At 49.2% G+C, this 24,514-nt stretch overlaps 1 protein-coding gene and 1 long non-coding RNA gene across 3 annotated transcripts; one reads left to right on the top strand and one right to left on the bottom strand.

Moving 5' to 3' along the window:
• Positions 1-591: 591 nt before the first annotated feature.
• Positions 592-9,654, bottom strand: Tmem37 (transmembrane protein 37). The gene is made up of 2 exons (XM_004659656.2): positions 9,578-9,654; positions 592-1,505 (listed from the first exon to the last, which is right to left on the bottom strand). The coding sequence occupies exons 1-2, from the start codon at positions 9,596-9,598 to the stop codon at positions 933-935; spliced, it is 594 nt and encodes a 197-aa protein (XP_004659713.1). The 5' UTR covers positions 9,599-9,654; the 3' UTR covers positions 592-932.
• A 500-nt stretch (positions 9,655-10,154) lies between these two features.
• LOC123460894 lies at positions 10,155-24,138 on the top strand. Of its 2 annotated transcripts, none has more exons than XR_006637269.1 (3): positions 10,155-10,204; positions 10,743-10,920; positions 23,724-24,138. It is a non-coding gene; the product is annotated as an uncharacterized LOC123460894 (long non-coding RNA). The 2 variants fall into 2 exon arrangements; XR_006637270.1 differs by lacking the exon at positions 23,724-24,138 and adding an exon at positions 12,267-12,282.
• The last annotated feature ends 376 nt before the right edge of the window (positions 24,139-24,514 follow it).

Here is a 24,514-nt window from a genome sequence, read left to right as displayed (position 1 = left end):
AGACCAGGAATCCGCGGGTACTACTGGCTAGCTAGTCTAGCCAAATTCGTGTGTTCAAGCAAGATCCAGTGACCGACCTTATCTCAAAGTATATGGTGAATGATTGAGGAAGACTTCCAGTGTTGACCTTTGGCCTCCACACACATGTACCTCAGCACATGTCCACCCACATGTACACAAATATGCAGTTACACATGTGCCAAAACAAAACAACTCTCCTGGACCCTCCTGGGAGCAGTTGCTCAAGAAAGGATTCAGACCACAGGCTCCTGGGCCCTGTAGCCCACATCCAGTGCTATCAATCAAACAGTGTGAACCATACTTAGCTGGACCACCAGCCCAGGCCACGGGTGACTGGACATCTACTTCCTAATCTATAGATCCAGGCTGGAAAGATGGCTTAGTGGTTAAGGCAATTGACTGCAAAGCCAAAGGACCCAGTTTCAATTCCCCAGGACCCATATAAGCCAGATGCACAGGTGGTGCATGCATCTGGAGTTCTTTTGCAGCTGCTGAACACCCTGGCATGCTCAATCTTGTGCTCTCTCTCTCAAATAAATAATTTTTTAAAAAGGAAATCCAAGAAAAGAGTTTTACAATGCTTCTTCAATTTATTTGTTTATTTATTGCTTTTTATTTACTCTTCTCCCACCCCCTCTACCCCTTGCCTCTTCTTGTTTCTTCTTTTACATTAATCGTCCTAATAACTTGGCTAAACTTGTGTAGCTGGTGGTGCTGGTGACATTGAGATACTCCTGGCTACTGGCCCCCACTCTAGGAAAGCTACAGAGTCCCCGGCCCTCCAGGGCATTTTCAGATGAATACCCAGAACTGAGTGGCTAAGAGGCATCAAGGTCCCCACAGAGGTCCCATGCTGGATAAGTCTCACTAGCATCACACTTTCTTGTGGTGGCCGCAGTCCCTCAGAGGTCCTAATATCTCCTTAGTTGGTACCAGGGCTGGGTGAGGCTGTTGATATGAAGGCCACTGATGGCGTTGAGGAAGAAGAGGAAGGAGGCAGTGAACTCACACCAAAACATCAGGGTGAAGCTGGTGAGGGTGACATGATTCCTGAGGAGGGCCACAAAGCTCAGGAGCCCCCCAGAGGAGAGGATGAAGGCGACCAGGAGGAGGAAGGAACCGATGGCCCACTTGCGCCATGACCGGATGTCCTCACACATCTGAGACACCATAAGGAACTCCAGGCCAAAGATGGCGGCCACCACAGCCAGGGCAGCCACACTGCGGGCCACGCCCAAGCCGATGGCCAGCCCAGGCACATGAGCCTGGCTCAGGTCTCTGAGGCAGCGTGGCTCACTGTGGTTGGTGAGGGTACAGAAGTGCCATAGGCCAAACAGGTGGTTGTCAGCCAAGAGCCAGTGCCCATCACAGATGGAGACTGAGGACAGGACCACAGCCAGGGCAGCACACACAATGATGAGCGTCCGGATGAATGACTCAAAGAAGGAGTGACGGGGCCTCTTAGGGCCCCCCAGCCTCTGGGCCTGGAAAATCCCACAGGGTGCAGAGTCAGTGAGAGCATGCAACACCGAGGAAGACCTCAAACGTGAGTTCCCATCTCCCCCAACCCTATTTTCTGCTCTTGTCTCATGGGAAGCCTGGAACGGCATCCCTCCCCTCCCCCAAACTTCCCAGCAGACTTCCTGTGATGGTTAAACTTGCTTGTCAATTTGACAGGATTTAAAATCATCATGAAGGGCTGGAGCAATGGCTTAGCAGTTAAGGTGCTTGCCTGAAAAGCCAAATGACCCAGGTTCAATTCCCCAGGACCCATGTAAGCCAGATGCACAAAGCGGTGCATGTGTCTGGAGTTTGTTTGCAGCTGCTGGAGGCCTTGGTGTGTGCATTCTCTCTCTCAAGTAAATAAAAGTATCACGGAAACAGATTTCATATCATATCTGTTATAGGTTTTCTAGATTAGGTTAATTGAGATGGGAAGACCCACCCTAAGTGAAGGCAGTGTCATTCCAAGGGCTGAGGGTCCTGAACTGTATGAAAAGGAGAAAAGTAGCTGAACACCAGCACTCATCACTCTCTGCTTCGTGACTGAGGATTCGGTGTGACCAGCTCTGCTTCATGTTCCCACCGCCATGCCTTCCCACCATGATGGACTGTGAACTTGATCTGTAAGCTAAACTAAGCCGTCCCTCCCTCCTTCCCTCCCTCCCTTCCTCTCTCCCTCCCTCATTTCTTCCCTCCTTTTGCTCCCTCCTTCCTTCCCTCCCTCCCTCCCTCTCTCCCTCCCTCATTTCTTCCCTCCTTTTGCTCCCTCCTTCCTTCCCTCCCTCCCTTCCTTCCAAGTTGCTTTTGTCAGGATAGTGGTCACAGCAATGTGAAAAGTAACAGTAAAAATACACCCACCTTCACTGAAGCCCCTCTTTCTACCCACTTTCCCAGTTGTTCTCACCTGGTCAGGTGTTTATAAGGAACTAACCATTCTTCCTTTCATGAGCTCTACCATGAATTTAAACCACAAATGGGCACACAATCACGCAATGCCTACCCTAGTTCTGTATTCAGAATACCTGTTTGGCCTGGATCCCAGGGCCTTGAATAGGCATGCTGCCTCTGCCCCTTTGTACACGAAACAATACTGTCTGTCACAGAGTACAGAGTGTGTCAAGCAGAGACCCATGGGCATAGCCCTATGTAAGGTTTTGCTACCAGTTTTGCCCCTACCCACTTGATTTTGTGCTTTCTAGATTTGACCAAAGATATCTGTTGTTTGTTGTCTTTTTTTTTTTTACTTTGAGGGAGAGATAGAGAAAGAGATAGAAAGAGAGTGAGTATGGGTGCACCAGGGCCTCTTTCCACTACAAACTCCAGACATATGTGTCACTTTGTGTATCTGGCTTAAGGTGGGTACTGGGAAATTGAACTTGGGCTTTATAATTACCTCTGACCACTGACCCATCTCTCCAGCTCATATGTTATTATATTAATACTAGTTTTGTTTATTTGTTTGTTTGTTTGAGTAAGGGTCTCATGCAGCCCAGGCTGGCCTTGAATACACTTCTATAGGCCCAGGAACTTCTGATCTTCCTACCTCTGCCGCTCAAGTGCTGAGATTACAGATATGACCAGCATGCCCAGTTTTATGTGGTACTGGAATTCAAACCTAGTAACTCATGCATGCTAGGCAAGTACTCTCCCAACTGAGCGAGATCCCAAGTTCCCAAAATGGTATTTATTTATTTTTTTGCTTTTTCAAGGTAGGGTCTCATGTTAGCCCAGGCTGACCTGGAATTCACTATGGAGTCTCAGGGTGGCCTCGAACTCACGATGATCCTCCTACCTCTGCCTCTCAAGTGCTGGGATTAAAGGCGTGCGCCACCATGCCCAGCTCCAAAATGGTATTTCTAACTCACCCTTCAGCCTTGCTCAGTCCGTGGCCCACCCACAGCTGACCTAGCAATGTGGTTGTTCTAGTCTCTTCTGGGCATAAGGAAGCCACTGAAGCTTTGGGCATAAAAACGCCATTTCCCCAACTACCTGCCTCCCAGCCAGTGAGCTAGGTGTCCACAGAGGTTTGTCTATCTCCACCCGACATGCATTCCTGGGTACCAACCCCAATTCCCAACCCACAAAGCAAAAGAAAGAAGGAAGGAAGGAAAGAAAGAAAGAGAGGAAGAAAGAAAGAGACTACAGAGTGAAACTTCTTCCCGTAGCCCACAAGCCCTATCAAATGCCCGCCCCTCTCTCCAGCCCCAGTTCCTGGCTCACGTGCCACCATGCACTGGTCCCACGGCAGGGAGACCTATAGAGCTCCATGCGTCATACTTTCTTCCCTCAGACTTCATGGACCCCTGGATTATTACTTTTCTCCTTTCTCCTCAGGGCAGTGTTTTCTGCCCATCCAGCCCACATCGGGGCCTTTCTATTCTCTACTGGACACCTTGCTTCCCTTTCGGCTTCCCTCCGATGGCAGTTTGGACTAACATGCTAGGAGCTGTCTTAGCTGGACAACAACGTGTCTTCTAGGAGGGCAAGCCCCCACGTCAAGACAACGCTGTTCCTAGCACACCTAGCACGGTGCTAGACCTGTGCATTTGATTAACACTCGAGGAAGAACATTGGGATGGACGGTGAAGTTTGCAACTTGTCCCTTCTACCTGCCACGTAGCTTAGCAAAGTGCTTGACTTTATTTTTTTTTAATTTTTTTTTATTTATTTATTTGAGAGTGACAGACACAGAGAGAAAGACAGAGGGAGAGAGAGAATGGGCGTGCCAGGGCTTCCAGCCTCTGCAAACGAACTCCAGACGCGTGCGCCCCCTTGTGCATCTGGCTAACGTGGGACCTGGGGAACCGAGCCTCGAACCGGGGTCCTTAGGCTTCACAGGCAAGCGCTTAACCGCTAAGCCATCTCTCCAGCCCAAAGTGCTTGACTTTAAAGCATGAGGACCTAAATTCAATCCTAAAAACCCAAGTTAAAAAGCAAACAAACAAGATTGGGCTTGGGAAATGGCTCAGTGGTTAAAGGCACGTGCTTTCAAAGCCTGCTGACCTGGGTCTGATTCCCCAGTACCCACAGGAAATCAGATGCACAGAGGGGCACATGCATCTGGAGTGCATTCGCAGTGGAAAGAGGCCTGATGTACCCATTCCACACTCCCCCTTCTTGCAAATAAATTGTAAAGTATTTTGATTTTTTTTTTTAAGCCAGGAGTGGTGGAACGTGTCTATAATCCCAGCACTGGGGAGCAGACATGCGGCTTCCTGGGACTCACAGGGCAGCTTCAGGCCAATGAAAGACCCTGTCTCAGAAAAAACAAGTGGACAGCACCTGAGAGAAACACCTGAGGTGGTTCTCTGGCTCCTTCACGCATGCACATACATGTGTACCCTTTAACACACATGAGTGCATAAAAATAAGTAAGTTGGGCTGGAGAGATGACTTAGCAGTTAAGACGTTTGCCTGCAAAGTCTAAGGACCAGGTTTGCTTCCCCTGTACCCACATAAGCCAGATGCACAGGGTGGCAAGTGTAGTGGCTGGAGACCCTGGTGCATAATTTCTCTCTCTTAAATAAATAAAGCATTCAAAATAAGCAAGTAAATAAATTAAAACATATTGAGCTCTTGTCCCATCATAAATTAAATTACACACTTTACAGAGTATATGGGAGCAGGTTACACCACTGTCTGGAAGGTACACAAAACAGACAGCTCTCACAGGACAGCTGTCCCTAGAACATCAGAGTGGTGAAGAAAGGAGACCAGGGGTGCACCTCGTGCTATGTACCAATCCGAAGCAAGCAGGGACCACACCTCTTCATGCAGGGTGTAATGCTGCGGCTTGCTATGACAAGACTGTCTCCACCATGTCTCAGACACTGAGGTACCTCTCATTTCAATCAGGGGGTCACAGGAATAAGGAAGTAATTTGCCTTATACATGACTGCCTAGCAATATCTGACTTTCGTATTCTACTTTTCTTCCCCTTCTTCTCCTCTTCCTCCTACTTGTTCTTTTGCATGTGTATGTGTGGGTGTGCAAATGCATGCACGTTTACCTGGGCGCCGGGGATCTGAACTCAGGCCCTCATGCTTGCATGGCAAGCACTTTACCCACTGAGCCACTTCCCCAGTTCTTCTATCTGCTGTGCAAAGCAGAGGTATTGCTCCCTGGCAGTCCCTTCGCCTTTTTGCCCTGGCTTTCCTCCCTGTTAAATGAAGCTGGTGAGTCCTGCAGGAGAGCAGCGGTCGGGAAGCCACCTGGCAATGTTATGAAATCCCTAAAGATTGATATGGTCAGACAACGGGACAGCCTCAGATGCAGAGAGCAAGTCACAAGATATAAGGCCCAGAAACCTTTTGACCCTTGGCCTCGCACTGTCTGGAAAACAGGCACGTCCTGTCCCTTCCTCAGCCCCGCCTGTCCTGGGCCCAGTCTGGACTTTAATCTTCAGGCGGATTAAAGACATCACACTGGGACCAGAAAGAGAAGACAGCGGATTTGATTTCACCCTTCTCTCTCCTCCCTCAAAACAGACTTCATTTAAACGCTGAGCGCCAGTAAAACTGCACAGCGTGGGTGCTGGGGAGATGGCTCCCCAGATAAAGTGCTTACCATGCAATTCTGAGCATGAGTTCAGATCTCAAGCCCCTAGGAAAAGCCAGAAGCCGATGGTGGGTTTATGTAATCCTAATGAGCCTATTCCAAGAAGAGAGGCAGAGACAGGAGAATTTGCTGGAAGCTCATGAAGGGAACAGTGAACAATGAGAGACTATGTCTCAAAGTGAGCTAGAAGGCAACGCCAGACTTGAAAGTTGTGCTCTGACCTCATGGTCATGCCCTTACTCACACACACGAACATGTGCTCACTCAGACACATGATCACATACTACACACACTAAATGAACGAGTACTGTTTTTTAACTACAGAGCTTTAAAGGATCATGTTTATGTGTGTGGCCAATGGCGGTTCACCGTTCTTGGGCTCGGCTAACGGCCCTGCTAACAGCTGTGTGTGCTGGAGTCCTCACCTGGAACCACTGGACACCGTGCCCCCTACAGTCAGCTTTGGTGGCCTGGCATCCCTGCCTGTGGGGCAGCTGAGCCACATCAGTGGAAGGGCAGGAAAGAAGGGGCACGGCCAGCCAGGCCTGCCGCAGCTCCGTGCTTTAGAACAACCCCTTAAACTGCAGAGCCTTGACTTTCTCTGCTAAGGTCACGCTGCCCGTTTCCCTTTTTGTTCTGTGACCTCGAACGGTTTCCTATTGACTGTGGCAAGAGGTTGTCTCAGCGCCACTGGGCTACTGAGCTCATTGCTTGTGTCGTCTCCTGCCCTCCTCTGTACCTTGGTAACCCATCTGCTCTCCTTGACCAATAGCACCCCTAAGTAGACACCCAGGTTTTCTACTCATTTCCAACATCCCTGTACCTGCTGCCCTTCAATGCCCGCTTTGTCCAGGCCTGCGTCAGTCCACCACCACCAGCAGTGCCGTTCACATTCTGAACTTCCTTCCACAGCGCGCTGTTCCTTTCAGCCCAGCCCAGCCTACTCCTGCCCGCACGACCCGGGCTTTGTACCCACCCCTGCTGCCAGGGATTGAACCTCGGCCTCCTGCTTGCCAAGTAAGCACTCTATCACTGAGCTAAACCCACAGACCATCCACTTTGCCCTTATTTTGCTAACTTACAAGTTTGAGACAAGGTCTCCCGAAGTTACCCAGGTTGGCCTTAAACTTACTCTGTAGTCTAAGCAGGCCTTGAACTTGTCACCCTCCTGCTTTAGGCTCCTGAGTAACTGGGATGGCAGGCCTGTGCCACCACTCTACGTCTTGCTTTTTGCCTGTTATTTATCCTGTATTTTCCTCTCCACTTCCTCATCCATAAGTGCTAATAAGAGAACCAAGCTCCCGAAACATCTCTATCCCACCCTCCAAGGCTCAGGGACCATTGTGAGAATGAATGTAGGAGCCAAAGGAAGGTGAAGAGTGCTTCACTGTTTTCCAGACACAAAGTGGCCATGGTATTCATGACCTCAGAGTGGCTGCTGATGCTACCTGCTCAAGACCTGCATAATAGGAGGAAAAAAAATGATGACATTGAAATAGAAGAAAGACTAGTTGAAAAGAAGAAGGGATCCAGTGGAGGAAGTATTTGGGAGGGGGAGAAGGGAGGGTGGTAGAAGGGAATTACGATCAAAATATATTCCATATATGACAGTTTTCAAAAAAATTTTTGTCTTTAAAAAGAACAGAGTGGGCTGGAGAGATGGCTTAGCAGTTAAGGGATTTGCTTGTGAAGCATAAGGACCCAGGTTCAATTTCCCAGCACCCTCGTAAGCCAGATGCCCACGGTGACCCCGTGCATCTAGAGTTCATCCGCAGTGGCTGGAGGTCCTGGCATGCCTATGCTTTCTCTCTTTCTGTATCTCTTTGCTTGCAAATAAATAAATGAAATATTTTAAAAAGAATACGTAGCTCCTAAGCTTGCTGTGGGAGTGAAGTCATTGACCAGGTGCCCATGTAAGTAGGGACAAGGAGACCCCCGCTGTCCTCGTGCATGGACAGGCCAGTTCTCCCTGCCGTGCCCAAGTCCTCCCACAGCGGAGCTTGACACAAGTCATCTGAACTGTCCTCTCCCTCTTCTCCTTCCCTCTCCCACCTTCTTCTCATCCTTTCCTTTCCTTAGTCTTCCCCCTCTTCCCACCCCTTCCTCTTCTGCTTCTTCCCTTCCTTCCTCCCTCTCCGCCTCTGGCCATTCCTTCTCTTCTCCCTGGGTCCTCTCCTTTCTTTTCTTCTCTTGGCACTCTCCCCCTCCACAAAGGGAACCCTGCCTGTGATTTTTTGCACCAGTTAATTTAGAGCTTCCCATACCAACAATGACTCCTTGTTTCCAAGTCTTCTCACTGGGTAGTTGACTCCCCTAGGGGGTGCTCCTTCTGGGGAGCGCCCACACCTGGACCCCTTGCTCCCATGGCCTCTCACCTGAGATGACCCAGGGAATTGCCCCAGAACAAAGGGGAGGGATGTACTGCATTGGGCTTCCTGCCTCAACAGCAGCTGGCCCATACCTTAGAAGGGTCTGGGTGCAGCTTGTACCCAGCCTTCTTCCTGTTAGGCAAATACAGAAGGGGTGAATAGAATTTGGAGGCAGGTTCCAGTCTACACTCCATCACTTTGGCCACCGTGGGCCAGTCACTTTTGAGCCAGGTACCTCCTCTGTAAAATGGCTAGAGCTGGGTGGGTGTCCTGTGCCTGCAATGCTCAGGAAGCTGAGGCAGGAAGACTGTGCCCAGGAGCTTGAAGTCAGCCTGTGCGACATAGGCTCTGTCTCCAATAATGATTATAACGTGATGATTAACTGGGAAGAAATGTCCCTAACAAGAGCAGTGTTATGGGACCTGAGCACTTGAAAGCCAAGTCAATTGGCCTCTGTCATTCTCAAGACAAGACTGGACAGTAGATACATTGGAGGAGAGCCAGCCAGTGGGATGCCCGGGCTAGCAGGAAGCCGGCCTGCAGGGTAGAGGAAACCAGTCTTTGAAGAGGGCAGGAATGTGGAGGTTCTCTGCCAACATAAACACATCGCACTGCTCCGAGGGAAGCTAAATCTTAGGGAAAGCAGCCTCTCCCTATTTCTTGAAGTGGCTAAAGAGTCCATTTTTATCCCCTCCCACCCCAGCACCCCAAACACATCTTAGGGTAGATAATCTTTGTAGCTCCCACTCCCAGAAAGTTCTGGCTCTGCAAGCAAACGCATTCTGTCTCTCACAGACAAGCCCCACCTTGCAAGCTGATTCACCGGACACCTTTTTGTTTTAAAGCTTGGACCCTTCTGGGTACCCTAACCTAACCAAGAGGTTGCCAGTGATCTCACACAAAGCCTTCGGGTGCTCCAGGAGTCGCGGAGCAGAGGCAGGGGACACCGTGCCCGCGCACCAGCTGCACTGGTGGGTAGGTGTCCCCAAGTTTCCCGCCACACTTCCCCGGGGAGAGACCTCAAAGAGGGGCTTGGGCAAGGCTGGGCGCCGGCACCCCGATCCAAAGCAGAGGTCGCCTCGCCTCCCTCTCCTTCCCCACGGTGGGCAGCGGGGCCCCCGAGCTACCTGCACGCCGATAGCTGTCATGCTGCGCGGGGCAGCGGTGCCGTCGCCTCGAGTGGCTCCCGCGCGCTGCTGCGCCCGCCCGGCTGCGGCCGGTCCGGCTGGTCCTCGCCCGGGGCGGGGCGCGGCCGGGGGCGGGGGCTTCGCTGGTCGCTGGCCCGCGGTCACTCGGCGCCCCGCCGCACGGTTACGGGTTGCGCTGAGTTGCGTCTACCAGGCTGTCTCAAGCAGCGCCCGGGTACCAGCAAGGAGGACTTGATGCCCCCCCCACCCGCCCCGTCAGTCGCGAACCTCGCCTTGGAGGGGGTGAAGAGTCTTCCTAGGCCCGCAGGGTGATGGAAAGGTCAGGGATTCGGTTCCAGCCCAAGCTTGCCCAACCCTGCGTGCGTCCCAAGTCTTCAGCCTTCAGCACTTGCTGTGTGACCTTGGGCTGTTTAACTTTGCGAAGCCCAGGTTAATAAGTGAGATTAATGCATGCGATAGGGCTGGGCCCTTGTGAAGTGTGAGTCTAGTGGAATCTTCTGGAGTGAGCCTGCTTACCTTAGACCTTCTCTACCCAGTAAGGAAGAAGGAACGACTCACAGGGACTAACAGAAATGCAGATATGACCAAGACAAGACCCATTCGCCTGTAATCTCAGCATTGAGGAGGGCAAGGCAGGAAGGAGGGTTGCTGCAAGTACAAGGCCAGCCTGGGCTAAAGTGAGATCTTGTCTCAAAAAGAAATCATAAACCTGGCGTGGTGGCTCATGCTTTTAATCCCAGCACTTGGGAGGCAGTGGTGGGAGGATCACCATGAGTTCGAGGCCACCCTGAGACTACACAGTGAATTCCAGGACAGCCTGGGCTAGAGTGAGAACCTACCTCGAAAAAGAAAAAGAAAGAAAGAAAGAAAGAAAGAATGGAAGAGAGGAGGAGAAAGAGAAGGAGGAAGTGGGAAGATGGGGAAGGAGGAGGAGGAAGAGGAAATACAAATGTAGGGCTAAGGTGTAGCTCAGTGCACAGCTTGCGCTAGTGTGCAGGAAGCCCTCGGTACCATTCCTGGAATTCCAGCCAGCACCTTCTCCCCTTCCCCTGCTGTGAGGAAGTGGGTGGTGTCAGGGGTCCCACCTAGAAAGCCAGCTCCTTACTAAATGGGGTTGATGAAACCATCTGGTTCTTTCTGGCAGGCAAGCAGCAGTCTCTGCGACTCACCCAAAGACATGTGGAGGGCTGTACTTACGAGCCTGGGAGACACACTGGAAGCCACAGCAGTGTGTGCATCGACCACCTCCCTGTCACCTGGTGCCGTCACTAGTGGAGAGACCTTGGACAACCACATAGCCATGCTGGGGATGGGCGAATGAGGTGCGGAGGCAGCGCATGGGCACCCCCTGCAGGGCTTGTTCAAGCGCACACTGTGGGGTCCCTCCCCAGAGTTGCCATGAGTGGGTCTGGGGGTGAGAGCTGGAGTGGCATTGGTGCTGCTGGTGTGGGAGCTGGCCTCTGGGAACGCTGGGCTAAAATGAAGGGCAGTGGGCCACGTCCAGTCCAGCCAGCTCAGCCTTTTTCTGTCCTGAGGCCTTCCCTCTGATGTCATGTGCTTTCCCCCAGTCAGGGGTACCAGAAGTCAGGCACTCCTTTTCCTGCAGCTCTGGGCTCCAGAGGAGTGGCTCCCAGAGAAAGAGGAACTAACACTATTGGGGATCACCTCACCAAACCCTAAAATACTCTGCAAAGGATCCTGGGTTGCAGTAATTCACCTATAAGGAGCTGTTCCTGGGGCTGGAGCTCAGTCAGTGGAGGGCTTGTCTGGCATGCGCAAAGCTCTGGCCTCCATCCCCAGAGCTGCATCAACCAGGTGTGGTGGCACACGACCATAATTGCACACCCGGGAGGTGGAGGCAAAAGGACCAGAAGTTTATGGTCAACCTCCCCCTACATAACAAGCTGGAGGCATGCCTGAGCTACATGAAATACTGACTCAAAAAAGAAAGAGAGAGAGAGAGAGAGAGAGAGAGAGAGAGAGAGAGAGAGAAAGGTTGCACAATCAGCGCCCATCTTGTGCCTTCTGAGATGTCTCGAGGGACTGGCATGTTTACAGAGGGTGCGTGTTGTGCTTTGCTTGTAAGAATAGAAAAGTCTTGAATCGGTAGAATTTAGAGGAATTGTCAGCAAAAGGGCTGGAGAAGCAGAAATGCCTTAGGAATATTAAAGAGGAAGTGACTGTCCAGTTTCCACCAGTTTTTGCCTGTAAGGAGCACAGAACACCAGGCATGGGGTCTGGGTGGTTTGTGCTAAGATCCTGACCCTCTTGCCTTGCCCACGGCACTCCTTGAGTGCCCCCCTCCCTGGAGAGACAGGAGAAGCAGACAGCTCATAGGTGACTGTGAGTGTAAATGTCCTGCCCCCCCCCACCAGGACCAAAGATATTTTATAGACACTTGTGCCCCTCCCTTTGGCTGTCAGACCATGGAAACAATAAGACCCTGAAGAATTGGAATCCCATGCTGGGAGAAGGAAAAAGCTGAAGCCTGGTACCAGTCAGAGGAGGCACTTGTCTTCCAGGAAGATAATTCACACAGAGTTGGAGAACTTATCAGACCACCTTGCAGGATAGACTGGAGCCTGGACAGAGAAGGGTCAGGGACAAGTGGGACTACACCTGGAGAAATACCTTTCAATTATGTATGTCTCTTGTCCTCTATTTAAAGCTAAACCAGGGCGGGAGAGATGGCTTAGCTGTTAAGCGCTTGCCTGTGAAGCCTAAGGACCCCAGTTCGAGGCTTGGTTCCCCAGGTCCCACGTTAGCCGGATGCACAAGGGGGCGCATGCGTCTGGAGTTTGTTTGCAGAGGCTGGAAGCCCTGGCGTGCCCATTCTCTCTCTCTCCCTCTATCTGTCTTTCTCTCTGTGTCTGTCGCTCTCAAATAAATAAATAAATAAATAAATAAATAAAACTAAACCAAACCTCATGCCAGGACCCCTGACGATGGACTGGGAGGAAGGGTTACCGGACCTATCTGTTTCTCTTCCGATGTGGCCTCATTGTGTTATAGGGGTGAATGGGAGTTCAGGGGACAACTGATAAGATTTCCAACAGCTTGTGACACAGAGCAAAGAACTGGGTGAGGGATGCAGACACAGAAACAGACAGTTTACGAAGAAAGAAAAAGGAAACGAATTTCTGAGAATTGGGCTGGAGAGATGACTTAGTAGTTAAGGCACTTGCCTGCAAAGCCTAGGGACCCAGGTTTGATTCCTCAGTACCTATGTAAGCCAGCTGCACAAGGTGGTGCATGCATCTTCAGTTCATTTGCAGTGGCTAGGGGCCTGGTGTGCCCATTCTCTCTCCCCCCCCTCCACTGCCTCTTTCTCTCAAATAAACAAACAAACAAATAAATAAAATATTTAAAAAATTTTCCCAAAATGAAAGTGGGCTAGAGAACTGGGCCAGGTCCAAGATTCCACCTCCATCCCCGGCCTCATGACTCTTTGTAGGTTGTTAGGATGCGTGTGTGTGCAGGTGCACATGTGCACGTGGTGGGTGTGGCCACGCACACATACGAGCATGGAGGCCAGAGTCTGCTGTCAGGTGGCTTACTGTTTCACTCTCTCCTTTATGTTTTGAGGCCGGATCTCTCTACCTGAACCTACAGCTAACAGATTTGGCTACACCAGGGAGCCAGTGACCCTCAGGGATCCCTGTCTCTGCCTCCCGCGTGCTGGCATCATAGGACTGCCCCACCATGCCCAACATTTGCACATGGGTACTGGGATCTAAAAACGTTCTCATGCTTACATGGCAACCACTTTATCTAGTGAGGCATTTCTTCAGTCATCATATATTGTTGTTGTTGTTGTTATTATTATTATTATTATTATTATTATTATTTGGTTTTGAGGTAGAGTCTTGCTCTAGCCCACACTGACATGGAATTTACTATGTAGTCCCAGGCTGGCCTTGAACTCACAGTGATCCTCCTACCTCTGCCCCCTGAGTGCTGGGATTAAAAGCATGTGTCACCGTGCCTGGCTTTTCATATGTTCATCTCAGTGCCTCTTTCTTCCTGCCACAATTAAATAAATGTCTTGTTTATCTTCTCCTCCCTATAACTTGTCTCTTAATCAGAGGATGAGAGGCCAATCCTATCTTGCCAGGTGCTAACAACTCTGGTAACAGCAGGAGTGTCAGGGGCCATGGCAAGGACAGAGACAGAGGTGGAGTGGGATGACAGGGTGGTCTCCAGATGCTAAAACCAGCTGTTGAAACCAGAAACAGCATAGGCATGAACATGGGTGAGATAGGCGAGCTGTAAGGTACCACAGGCCCTCTGTCTTCTCTCCAGACAGAGTGACAGATTGAACCCGTGTTTCTTCCCCACTCCCACTTGTAAAGCCAGCCAGGGTTGGGGGAAAAGGAATGTCATTAAAGGAGGAAGTGCTCCCAACCACTTTGGTGTGGTTGAAAAGAGCAGACAAGTTTCTTAAGAGTCTCAGGCTACTGGTGCCGATGGGGGAAGTAGTACACACTAGGTCTATCAGTCAGTCAACAGGGTCTCTCGCGGCTGGACCTTTGTACTTCTGCCCAGGAAGTTGTACCTCACGACATCCTCTCTGGGCTGGGGTGATGCTCAGTGGTGGAGCGCTTGCCTAGCCTGATCATGTGTACACATTTCAGGTTTCACTGCCGTCACCACTAAAATTAAAAAAAAAAAGATCAGGTCAGGAGATGGCTCAGTCTGTAAAGTGCAGGCCTGAGTTTGGCTCCCCCAGCACCCACATGAAAAAAAAGAGCTGGGTACAGTAATATATGCTTGTAATTCCAGCACTGGGGCAGACAAAGACAGGAGGATCCTTAGGGCTTGCTGAAGTGGTGAGCTCTAGGATAAGAGAGAGAGAGAGAGAGATAGAGAGAGAGAGATAGATATCATGTCAAAATACAAGGTGGAGAGCAATTGAGGAAGACATCTTGACATTAAACTCTGGCTTACACACACACACACACACACACACACACACACACACACACACACACGAACACATACAAAAACACACCTAAGTATTCATATATAACTCATCACTCATCCTTTTGAGTTCTGGGATCACATGTCACCTTATCAGACAAGACAACCATGACTACCACATGTAAAGCAGCCTCCTCTGTTCTTTTTCTCATCTCTCCTTCCTGCCTCACCCCGTCTTCCTTTACAGTGTTAGCTCTGTCCAAGAACAAAGTCCAGCATTGAGTTTAATGGTCTTTGTGGTGGTTTGAATAGAAAAGGTGGCCCCCAATATATTCAGTTGTTTGTTTGTAGTTTGCATCTGCTGGTTACCTGGATGGAGGCAATGTCACTGGGTGGGTCTTAAATTGTGGTGATGGGTTTCTGATTTTAATCTAAAGATATGCAAAGCGTGCCTAGCTGGAGTTCCTGAAGTGTGCTGAGGCTTTTGGCTTTTTAGGCTTGTGCTTCTCTCTCTCTGCTTGGTCCTGTGCAGGCAGGCCAGCTTCTTCTGCCATTATGGAACTTCCCCTGGATCTGTAAACTTCAATAAATCCCTTCCTCCATAACTATGCCTGGTCTGAAAGTTCATCTCAGCGAACCTGAAGCTGTTTGTTACAGTCTTAATTGGATTTATTTTTCTTTCTGGAGCTGGACAACAGGATCGTCTTTCTTAAAAAGAGAACTTGCATTCCTAATTGAATGGAACTGCCGAGGTTGGTTTATGGACAGAAAGGTACTTGACAAAATTTAAGCAACTATAAGAAACTAAAAGGACAGTTGATCATTTCAAAGTTTCTTCCTGTGGAAGGTAGAAACAGGTAAGCAGGCAATAGAAAAATAACCAGACTCAAATGACTTCAAGTTAACTTTCCTGTAAAAGGGGACAGAGAACTTCCTTATCATGCCAACTGAAATTGGCCTGTTTGGGAAATCTGCCTGTCATTTCTCTTAACCCTCATTTCCGAGAAGGTGAAGTAGACAACTTTGTCTCAGGTGTGTGGCCTTGGCATGTGCATGTGTTCACACACGCATGTTTCCACGTTTGTGCCGATGCCTGTGTGCATGTATGTAGAGGCCACAGGACAACCTTGGGTGTCATTCTTCCAGCATAATTTAGCTTTTTTGAGACAGGGTCTCTGTCAATTGTGGTGGTGCCCACAGGTAGGAAATTGCTGGCGCTGGAGGCAGGAGAATCGGGAGACAGGGTTTCCCACTGGCTTGCAGCACCACACATTGGCTAGTGAACCCCAGGGATTCTCTGTCTCCACCTCCCCAGCCCTGGGGTCACGAGCCTGTGCTGCCACACCCTGGGTTTTTGTGAGTGTTCTGGGGATTAAACTCAGGTCATCACTCTTGAAGGAGCCCTGGAGCTTTTCTTTGCTTTTGAGCTTGGTCTATTGAGGCCTAGTCCAGGAACTAAGTCTGTAACAATGGCCTTCTGTTATGAATTAATTCATTAATTTTAGTTTTGAGGCTGGATCTTACTATGTTTTCCTTGTTGGCCTGAAACTTGTGAACTCATCGATTCTCTTGTCTCAACCTCTTGAGCTTGGGAATTACAATTGTTATTTTACAGCTCAAAGAGGCCAAGGACTTTGCCATGTCACCACAGAGCCAGGCACAATGAAGACAGTCAGGACCCATGGGTTGGATGGATTGATCAGTCTGTTTGGTACCTACTACTGTACTGCTGGGGAGGAACAAACAAGAAAATTGAAAGCCTCCCGGGGATAAAGTGCCTGGGCTTGATGGTAAAAATCCTCCCAGGGTGGGGGAGATGGCTCAGGAAAGAAGCTTGTAAGCTTCTTTGTAATCCTGTTGACCTTAGATCAATTTCTCAGAACCCATATAATGTCTGGTATAAAGTGGCACGTGCATGTAATTCCAACAAAGCCTTTGGCAATAGGAGGTGGAGCCAGGAGACCCAGAAGTCACGGGCCAGTACACTGCAGCACACAGGGCCACAGCCTTGGGGTGTCGTCCTCTCCTTCCACCTTGCTTGAGGTAGCTTCTTTTTTTGTTGGGCTAGTGAGATGCCTCAGAAAAAAAGAAAGGGAGGGAGGGAGGGGAAGGGAAGTAAAGAAGGAAGGAAAGAAAGGAAGGAAGGAAGGAAGGAAGGAAGGAAGGAAGGAAGGAAGGAAGGAGGGAAGGAAGGAAGGAAGGGGAGGGAGGAAAGAAGGAGGGAGGGAAAGAGGGAGGAAGAGGAAATGACAGGAAGGAAGGAGGGAGGGAGGGAAGGAAGGAAGGTGGGAGAAAGGAGAGGCAAGAGGGGAAGGAGAAGAGAATTACCTTCGGAATCTGAGCTAGCACCTTGGATGCGTAACCAAATTTGACAGACTTCTGGACTCTACTGACCTTAAGAAAGCACGTGAAACCTACAGAAGAGCTATCTCCATGTACCCGCCATTCCCACCAGTGCAATTGGTAAAGGGATTGTTTTGTGATTTCCTTTGTTCTGTGAATATAAAATTCCCTACAGTCTCTTCCACTGGGGACAAAAAATACATTCAGGATAACTTGCAACCATATTCCTGGGCATGTCATTCATATCTGGCTTAAAAGAACCTATTTTTTAATAACTTAATTCTTTTGGAGACAAGGTCTCATGTGGCCCAGGCTGGCCTTGAACTCCCTACATAGCTGAGGTGAACCTGAACTCATCTTCCTGCCTTCCCCTCTTTTATGCTGGGATTACAGACAGGCTCCGCCACACCCAGTGTTTAATCTCTTTTTAAAGCTGAGCTGCTATTTCTCTGTAGATAGGGGTGAGAGGGAACAAGGACTCCAGGTCTCAAGGTGGCACAGGGAAGACACACTCCAGAGGCCCAGAGATCATAATGGACCAAGAGGATTCACAGGCTAGCTTGAGCACTGCCGGCTGCCGCGATGACTAACCTTCCCTCCTTCCACACCCTGGACTCCTGACCTCGGAGGCACCTGTGCTGGGTGGCCTTGGGGACGGAGCTGTGGGCCAGCCCTTTGCCTCTTCTCTTACCTCTTCCCATGACCTGCATTCTGGGCCTCATACTCCTGCCAGCCCCCTGCCCGTTCCCTTTCCCCAGGTGCCCTTTGAGCTCTAGGCCTGCAGTCTGACCCCCCATCTCCTAGCAAGTACCTGATTGCACATGATTAACATAACCCGGTTAACCGCATTCTAATGGGGCTGGATGCTTGGCTACCCCATCCTGCCCATGCTTTCCTCCCTGGCCATGGGTATGAAGTTCAGCCCATTTCTTAAAGAAGGGCTTGTATCATCCAAGGAGCTGCAGGTGATCCAGCTGGTGATTCCTGCCTCTGGTGCCGCCGGAAGAGCTAGCTGAAGGATTGGATGGACCTCTGTGGTTGCTGGGAAATCTCCTCTTCCCCACTCTGCGTCCGCATTTGAAGGTGCCTCTGCACTTAGACGAGATGATGGGACCACTGAGAAAGTCTTGCTGCAGGGTCCCCACATTTATAAATCAAGTCCTCCCCTAATTTAGGAGCCCTCCATGACACCAGGACCCCTCATGCTCCCGAAGTGAAGTGAAGATTCTGATCATGTTTTGATCATGTTTTTGCTTGTCTTGGGAGGCAGTAAACAGGCCTGGAGGCACTGTAAGAGCAGACTCATCACTTCCAGGAATGTGTCAGTATTCTTAGCTCACCTGGAACCCTGCAGAGGTCAAAGGTCCCAGGAAGCTACACCAAGCACCAGTGAGCAAGGTAAACATAGCATGACCCTCCCCCCCAGGAAAGTCCAGGAAAGTCCCTCTCTCCCACCGGAGTGCTTGCTGCATTTGCTATTTACCACGATGGGAGCCAGGGGGCGGGGCGGGGATGGGGGGGCAGAACTATCTTGGGCCTTTACTGCTGTGAAGGGAGGGCAGGGGCAGCTCTGGACCTTGAACTTGGTGGGTTTTTTTTTTTTTTTGAGACCTGCCCAACAGACTCCCCCCTTTTTTATACAAGAGTGAGAGTGAAAGAACAAAAAAGAGAGAGAGAGAATTGGCATGCTAGGGCCTCCAGTCATTGCAATCGAACTCCAGACATGTGTGTCCCCTTGTGCACATGTGCAATCTTTTTTTTAAAAAATTTTTATTTATTTATTTGAGAGCGACAGACACAGAGAGAAAGACAGATAGAGGGAGAGAGAGAGAATGGGCGCACCAGGGCTTCCAGCCTCTGCAAACGAACTCCAGATGCGTGCGCCCCCTTGTGCATCTGGCCAACGTGGGACCTGGGGAACCGAGCCTCGAACCGGGGTCCTTAGGCTTCACAGGCAAGCGCTTAACCGCTAAGCCATCTCTCCAGCCCCACATGTGCAATGTTGCTTGCTTGTGTCACTGTGCATCTGGCTTACGTGGAACCTGGAGAGTTGAACATGGGTCCTGAGGCTTCCCAGGCAAGTGCTTTAACCACTAAGCCATCTCTCCAGACCGAAATGGGTGTTTTGATGCCCCGTGTTGGTTCCCTTGTAAGGTTTTTTTCTGGTGCTGGGGATCAAACCCCATGGCCTTGTGCATGCTAGGCAAGTGTTCTACCACTAATTTACACCACTGTTTAATGTATTTAAATACGTATGCATACATGCATATATTTTTGAGACACGGTCTCACTATGGTGCCCCGCTGGTCTTAAATTCCTGGACTAAAGAGTCATCTTCCTCCTTGGACCTCTCTAGAAGCCGGAACTACAGGCATGTGACACTGCACCCAGCTATTTTCGTTTTTATTTGTTTATTTAATGTGGTGCTGGGGATTGAACCCAGGGCCTCACATAGGCTAAGCACCTCTGAGCCATACCCCTCAGCTTGAGAATTTGTTATATAAGGTAAGAATTTTCCCCCTAAATTGCCAACGAGTCAACCCAAAGTCATTTTTAAAACTGTGTGTGTGTGTGTGTATGTGTGTTTGTGTGTGTGTGTATGTATTGTGATACTGGGAATCAAACCTATCAATATGCTAGACAATGGTTCTGCCACTCAGCTATACCTTCCGTTCTATTTGTTTTTAGTTAACATGGTAGTATTTATTTGTGTATGAAATGGACTTATGCTATGTTGCCCAGATTGGCCTCAAACTCCTGCCTTCAGCAATCCTCCTACCTCAGTTTCTGAGTAACAGGAACTGTAAGTGAGCATCACCACACCTGGCCACAAAGTCTATTTAATTAAAAGCAAAGAAAGCCAGGCGTGGTGGTGCACGCCTTTAATTCCAGCACTTGTGAGGCAGAAGTAGGAAGATCGCTGTGAGTTGGAGGCAACCCTGAGAATACAGAGAGCCCCTCCTTGGAGTTACAGTGGCCCTAGCCTCAAATCTATCCCCTGAAACACCCAGTGTGTACCCTGGTAACTCCTGTACCTCTGTCCCCTCTGCAAGCTTCTAAAATGATCACTTGCTTCTCAGCAGACATCATGTATGTCCACAGTGAGGCAATGCTTTCTCTTCTCTTCCACTTTGAATTTTTTTGTTCATTTTTATTTATTTATTTATTTGAGAGTGACAGAGAGAGAGAAAGAGGCAGATAGAGAGAGAGAGAGAATGGACGCGCCAGGGCTTCCAGCCACTGCAAAGAATTCTAGACGTGTGCGCCCCCTTGTGCATCTGGCTAACGAGGGTCCTGGAGAATCGAGCCTCGAACCAGGGTCCTTAGGCCACACAGGCAAGTGCTTAACTGCTAAGCCATCTCTCCAGCCCTTCCCTTCCACTTTGCACTGGAAGGTATTCTGCCTCTGACCCTGGTGGACGGATTATACAGATACATTTAAATGCATTCTCCAGCTTTGGGTCATTTCTAGATGTTTGCCTTGCTTTCAAAGGTTTCTAGCAAGACTCCCTCTTTTCATCTGGTTGTCCCAGTTTTAGAACTAATTAAGTATTCTTTCTAGGTGATGGCATACTGATGTGATCCTTGCATTCAGTCTCCTTTCCCTTCTCATTCCTTCTGATAGCTAACATGTTTTGTGTACTTACTATATCGATGTGCTGGTGTGTTTTGCTTTCTGAAGTCACACAGTGCTGTAAACTTTCATTGTTTCTTTCCTGCTTTTCTTACCTGACAACATGATTTCAGACCATTCCTACTGATGTTCCTGTGGATCTACTCCTGTGTTTTTCAAATGGCAGGGCAGTTAGGTCCCACTGAAACTAGTGGGGTTGGGGCATAACCAGTGTTTTGAAAAGTGAAGATCCTAACAGTAGGAAATGGTAAATGCTTGCTGTGTGGGTTATGTCTGATTACACGGTTTATATAGGGGTACTTGTGTCACAATTACTAGATCAATTTCGAGGGCCCAACAAGAAGAGTGGGCTAACATGCCTTGAGTAGAGGGCAAATGAGCTGCTATGGGAGTACAAATGGACCCTGGTGCTATCAACATAGCTTACGAATTTCTATACCTATTTGTTTATTTATATGTGTGTGTTACATGTGTATGCATAGCCATAGACATGCAAACACACATGTGTATGTGGCATGTATATATATGTGGAGGCCAACAACAACCTTGAGTGTTATCCTTAGGAAAGCTATCTTTTCCTTTTCTTACAAAAAAAAAAAGAAATATTTGTTTATATGCAAGCAGAGAGAGATAGAAGAGAGACAGAGAGAATGGACTTACCAGATCCTCGAGCTACTACAAATTCACTCCAGATACATGTGCCACCTTGTGCATCTGGCTTTATGTGGGTCCTGGGGAACTGAACCTGGGTCGTTAGGCTTTCCATGCAAACACCTACACCACTGAGCCACCTTTCCCACCCTCTCATAGAGGATCTCTCATAATGATAAATATAATGGATCTCTCATAAAGGATCTCTAAGGGTAGCTTTTCTTCTAATCGATGCCACCTTGCCTGCCTTGGCGGAACTAGAACTCACACCTGATCCAGTTTCATGCAAGATGGCTGCAAGCAGCAACTCCAGCATCAACTTCCTGCTGTTAAGGTGGTTGTCTGAGAAGTCTTAGGACCCAGGTTTGATTCTCTAGTTCCATGTAAGCCAGATACACAAGGTGGCACAGGTGTCTGGAGTTTATTTGCAGTGGCTAGAGACCCTGGCATGCCCATTCTGTCTCTATCTGCCTTTCTCTCTCTCTCCCTCTCAAATAAATAAATGAATAAATAAAATATTAAAAAAATATTACATAGGGCCCGTGCCTTTAATCCCAGCACTCAGGAGGCAGAGGTAGGAGGATCACCATTAGTTTGAGGCCACCCTGAGACTTCATAGTGAATTCCAGGTCATCCTGGGCTAGTGTGAGACCCTACCTTGAAAAACATTAAAAAAAAAAAAATACTACCTAGGACTAGGGGTATAGCTCAGCTGTTCGAGTGCCTGGGAGAGTGCCTAAAATGTAGAAAGCCTTGGGTTTGACACCCAGAGCCACATAAACCAGGTGTGTTGGCATGTATCTATGCTCTCAGGAGGATCAGAAGTTGGAGCCGTCCTGCAGAAGTCAGACCCTGAGGCAGGAATACTAATTCTAATCACACATTAGAATCTTCTACATCTTGCTCCACCCCAAGCCGTGGGCTCAGCATCTCCATGGGGCATAACATGGCATTATTTTCCGCTTTGAAAAAAAATTAAAATTTATATTTTAGAAGGTTATACTCTTTTATCCCCTCTCCCTTGCTCCCATTCCACCAAGGGCCCACCTCACTGAGGTTATTGGTATTCACTGTGGGGTCCTGAAGGCCTCATTCCTGTGTGTGTGTGTGTGTATGTGTGTGTGTGTTGGGGGCTGTGCCTCAGGATAATCCCACCCACCCTGTGGCTTTTACACTCTTTCTACCCCTTCTTCTACAATGTTCCTGGAGCCTTAGCAGGCATGTTAGAAGTCTAACTCAGTGTTGAGTTCTCTGTAGCTTCTGGTTTTCTACTTTGATAAATGGCATTCTTTTGTAAAGTTCCTGGATGTGGTTTATTTTATTTTATGTTTATTTATTTTAAGGCAGAAATAGAGTGATTAAGAGAATAGGCACACCAGGACCTGCAAACAATCTCCAGATCCATGTACCACTTTGTGCATCTGGCCTTACATGGATACTGAGAATTGGACCTGGGCCATCAGGCTTGACAACCAAGTGCCTTTAACCACTGAGCCATCCCTCCAGCCCTCCCCATATGATTCACATCCATGTCCTCCAAGGCCCATGTGTTGAAAGCTTGCTCACCAGCCTGTGGCATACTGTGAAGCAGTGGCACCTTTAGGAGACAGGCCTATTAGGAGGTTAGATCATTGGGGTGGGGTGTCCCTGCAGAGGCTTGTGGGACCAGCCCCTCCTCTTTCTTTCTTTTCACTTCCTCGCTTTGGTGAACAACTTTTATTACAGTGATGGGAAACTGACAGCCTACCCCCAAGTGGTTTCAATGTGCAGTTGCCGTTGGAAAATTCAGCCCTGCAGGCTTTCTGCTTTCCTTAATTTCTTGGACTACATTCTTCCCTTGTTCTGAATTCTCAGGAGATATCTTAGTCTTTCCTTATTTACCATTGCCCACAGAGCAATGTGGGCTCAGAATGAGAGGCTTGGGGCGTGGCTTTTCCTGGGGGTGGAAGTGGTGACCAGAGGCTGCCTGTGTGTTTGTGCATATGGACACATTGGGACAGAGACATTATCCTTCCTTAGGCACACGTCCCCTATTGGTGTATGTCAACACTAGTGAGAGCAATAAGCCCTCTTGAAGTCCTCCAACGCCAAAGACCCCCGAGGTTACTACTGAATGAATTTAGTACCCGGATTGGTGTTCTCATGGCATCAGGTCTGCAGGAAAGCTTGATTCACACCTGTGGGGAGCAGTCAGGCATTAAGAAGGGTTTTCTTCCGTACTAACAGAGCTGCGAGAACCTGGGGAGGTGGCCCAGTGGATAAAGTATTTACCATGTAGGCATGAGGACCTGAGTTCAGATTCCCAGCACTCAAGTAAATGCCAGGAATGGTGTCATGTGCCTGCATTCCTAGCGCTCAGGAGACAGAGAGAGATGGGGACTCCCTGCGGCAAGTTGGCTGGCTAGATCAGCTCAGCAAGCTCTGGGTTCAAGTGAGAGATCTTGACTCAGTTGCACTGATGTGTTTAAATCAGTTCAGATCGTTGGGGGCAGGCATATTCACAGAAGGGATTGTGAGGCCAGACCCTCCCTTTTCTTTTACTTACTTACTTATTTTCTTACTTATATTTGTGTACAGACAGTTTATCTCACCTCAGCAAAGTGGAGAGTGATTGAGGAGCACACCTGATGTCCATCTCTGGCCTCCATGCACAGAAAAACGTGTGCCCAGACACGTCACATGAATTCACATACACACATACACATGCAAAAATGTATGGGAGATAGATGTATGGGCAACCAAACAAGTGGGGCACTAACATGTGGATCTGACAGAGGAACTGGGGAGATGAGCAAGAATGCAGCTTCCAATGCGAGCCTGGCAATCAGCACCAATGTGACGGAGGCTGACGCTGAGGATACTCGACACCTACCAAAGCAGCGATCTGGAGGCTCCTGAGAGCTCGTCACCCAAGCAGACTTAGAACTCGCCTGCCATGGCTCAGGGAATGAGGAGGGTCCCCAGCAGAATGGGTGCAGGGGCGAGGGAAAGAATGGTACCAACACATGATATATCCATATTAAGCATGTCTGTAATAAAAAAATGCGTGTGCGTGTGTTTTAGCACACAAACTATAATCTTTGTCAAGCACTTACATACGTACTGGGTACTGTACCAGCTTGACGAATGCACTGTGTCGTGTATTCCTCACGTCCCGTTGAAGGCACGCGCTGCTCTAGGTCTCCTTTAGAGGACAAACCAGAAACAAGAGCAGGCCAAGGCGCTCACCCAGGGATTCCTGCTTAGGAATGGCAGTTGTGGGAGGTTTCAACCCAGACCTCTCTTCTGGATCAGTCTCTGGCCTGACACCTCCATGGTGGGCTTACCTGGGTGTTTGTGCAGGTGTTTTGTTTGTGTTAACAGTACTT

This window comes from Jaculus jaculus, chromosome 5 (genome assembly GCF_020740685.1).
Source record: "Jaculus jaculus isolate mJacJac1 chromosome 5, mJacJac1.mat.Y.cur, whole genome shotgun sequence".
NCBI lineage: Eukaryota > Metazoa > Chordata > Mammalia > Rodentia > Dipodidae > Jaculus > Jaculus jaculus.
The sequence above is the reverse complement of the archived record's forward strand: the minus strand, read 5'-3'. Positions and strand labels throughout refer to the sequence as shown.

Bases quoted from the DNA above. Each gene is read 5' to 3' on its own strand.
- Tmem37 (XM_004659656.2), bottom strand. From the start codon at position 9,598: ATGACAGCTATCGGCGTGCAG. The intron at 1,506-9,577 runs GTAGCTCGGGGG...GGGATTTTCCAG, and splicing joins TGACAGCTATCGGCGTGCAG to GCCCAGAGGCTGGGGGGCCC.